A 1,427-nucleotide genomic window follows, 5' to 3' on the forward strand; every position below is an offset into this window, starting at 1 on the left:
TATAATCAGAGCCTGGGGATGCATCAGTGGTGGAGCTTGGGCTTAACATGTGTAAGGCTGTGAATTCAATTCCCAGCGCCAGAAAAAAGGATTAACTAGCGGAGCTGTAGCATGGTACAAGGTCATTTCATTCCATTCCATTCCATTACTTGACTTCTGTGTTGTTTTAAATCTCAACACTTACAAGTCAAATACTTATGCTTTTTAAAACGTAAACTTAGGCCAATTAGAGGGAAGAAAAAAGAAAAGACATGTATGAGCCTCCTTTGTTGCATCATATCAAAGCCAGGGTCCAACCGGGGAACTCTCCTCTAGTCCATTCTTTTCACGCTCTTTCCAGATCCTTACGTGCACCCATTGGAAGATGCAATGGGAAGAACCAGCTTGCCCAAGTAGAATGGTGCTGGAAATAACCCAGGTAACATATTAGTAAGTTTTAAATAGAGAGCTTGGAACATTCTTGAGATTTGATCTTTCCATCACAGAACTAATTTTTCATATATTATTCTTTCAGGAAAAAAATCTTTGTATGATGTTGTCTGATGTAGTAAAACTATGGACATCAACAAATCCCACCTAGGCTATACAAGTTGGTCTATTGCTGTGTTTCTATGAGTTTGTACTCTCTCCCCACCCTCCAATAACATTAAGATTCATCAATAAAATTTATTACACCAAAATGCCCATGAATTTCTGAAGACCACAGTCAAGCTACTTTAGATTTAAAACATTTGGAATGGAAATGAAACTAAATGTTAGAAATGTCTGACTGAGTCTCTGCACTTTTATGGGGGCGGCACACTGCCTTCTCAGAGATGAACAGTAAACAAAGGGTATCAACCCTGTCCTCATGAATACGTCACAAAAGTAATTCTGATTTTTATTAAGTGTGGTTTGCCTTTGATGCTACCGACATTTCCACTTAGGCTTCCTGGGGGATCAAATTCCACAGGTTGATTCACCATTCTATTGCACTTGATTTTTATTTGCTCTTAAATCAACCCTTTAAAATTAAGCCTGGAGGTTCAAATTAACATAAAGCAGAACGGCCAGTAGTCTTTAAAGTCTCCACTAGGGGGAATTTTTTGGATGCCAGGGGGAAATTTTCAGACCTGAAGAGATAGATGGCTGTTCGAGCCCCGAAGTGGCACAGCGTTGAAACCACTGCAAGTTTGCTGTAACTGATGGAGGGACCCCAGAGCTCTCGATGAACCCTCACCTGATTGAACTCCTCGTCGGCGTAGATATCGATGAGGTCCACTCCTTCTGACATGGCTCCGGAAGGACGATCTCGCGCCCGGGGAAGGGACAAAGTAAGAGAGACGCCACTGCAGTGTTCGGAGAGGGCGACGATTAGCAGGGCGGAGGGCCCCGGGCCGGGAGGAGGCCCGGCCGCCAGCTTCGCATTCGGAAGCCGCAGCCCCGGC

The 1,427-nt window shown here is 43.8% G+C and overlaps 1 protein-coding gene across 1 annotated transcript in view; it reads right to left on the minus strand.

Annotated features, from left to right (window-relative positions):
- Cpsf7 (cleavage and polyadenylation specific factor 7) overlaps positions 1-1,359 on the minus strand; it is a 17,798-nt gene extending 16,439 nt beyond the window's left edge. Inside the window, exon 1 of the mRNA XM_033756470.1 lies at positions 1,220-1,359. Within this exon, the coding sequence (XP_033612361.1) occupies positions 1,220-1,273 (54 nt within the window). The 5' untranslated portion in view covers positions 1,274-1,359. The remainder of the gene's footprint in view (positions 1-1,219) is intronic.
- Positions 1,360-1,427: the final 68 nt, after the last annotated feature.

Source organism: Fukomys damarensis, unplaced genomic scaffold (genome assembly GCF_012274545.1).
Source record: "Fukomys damarensis isolate Sample0158 unplaced genomic scaffold, DMR_v1.0_HiC HiC_scaffold_27, whole genome shotgun sequence".
In the NCBI taxonomy this organism is placed as follows: Eukaryota; Metazoa; Chordata; class Mammalia; order Rodentia; family Bathyergidae; genus Fukomys; species Fukomys damarensis.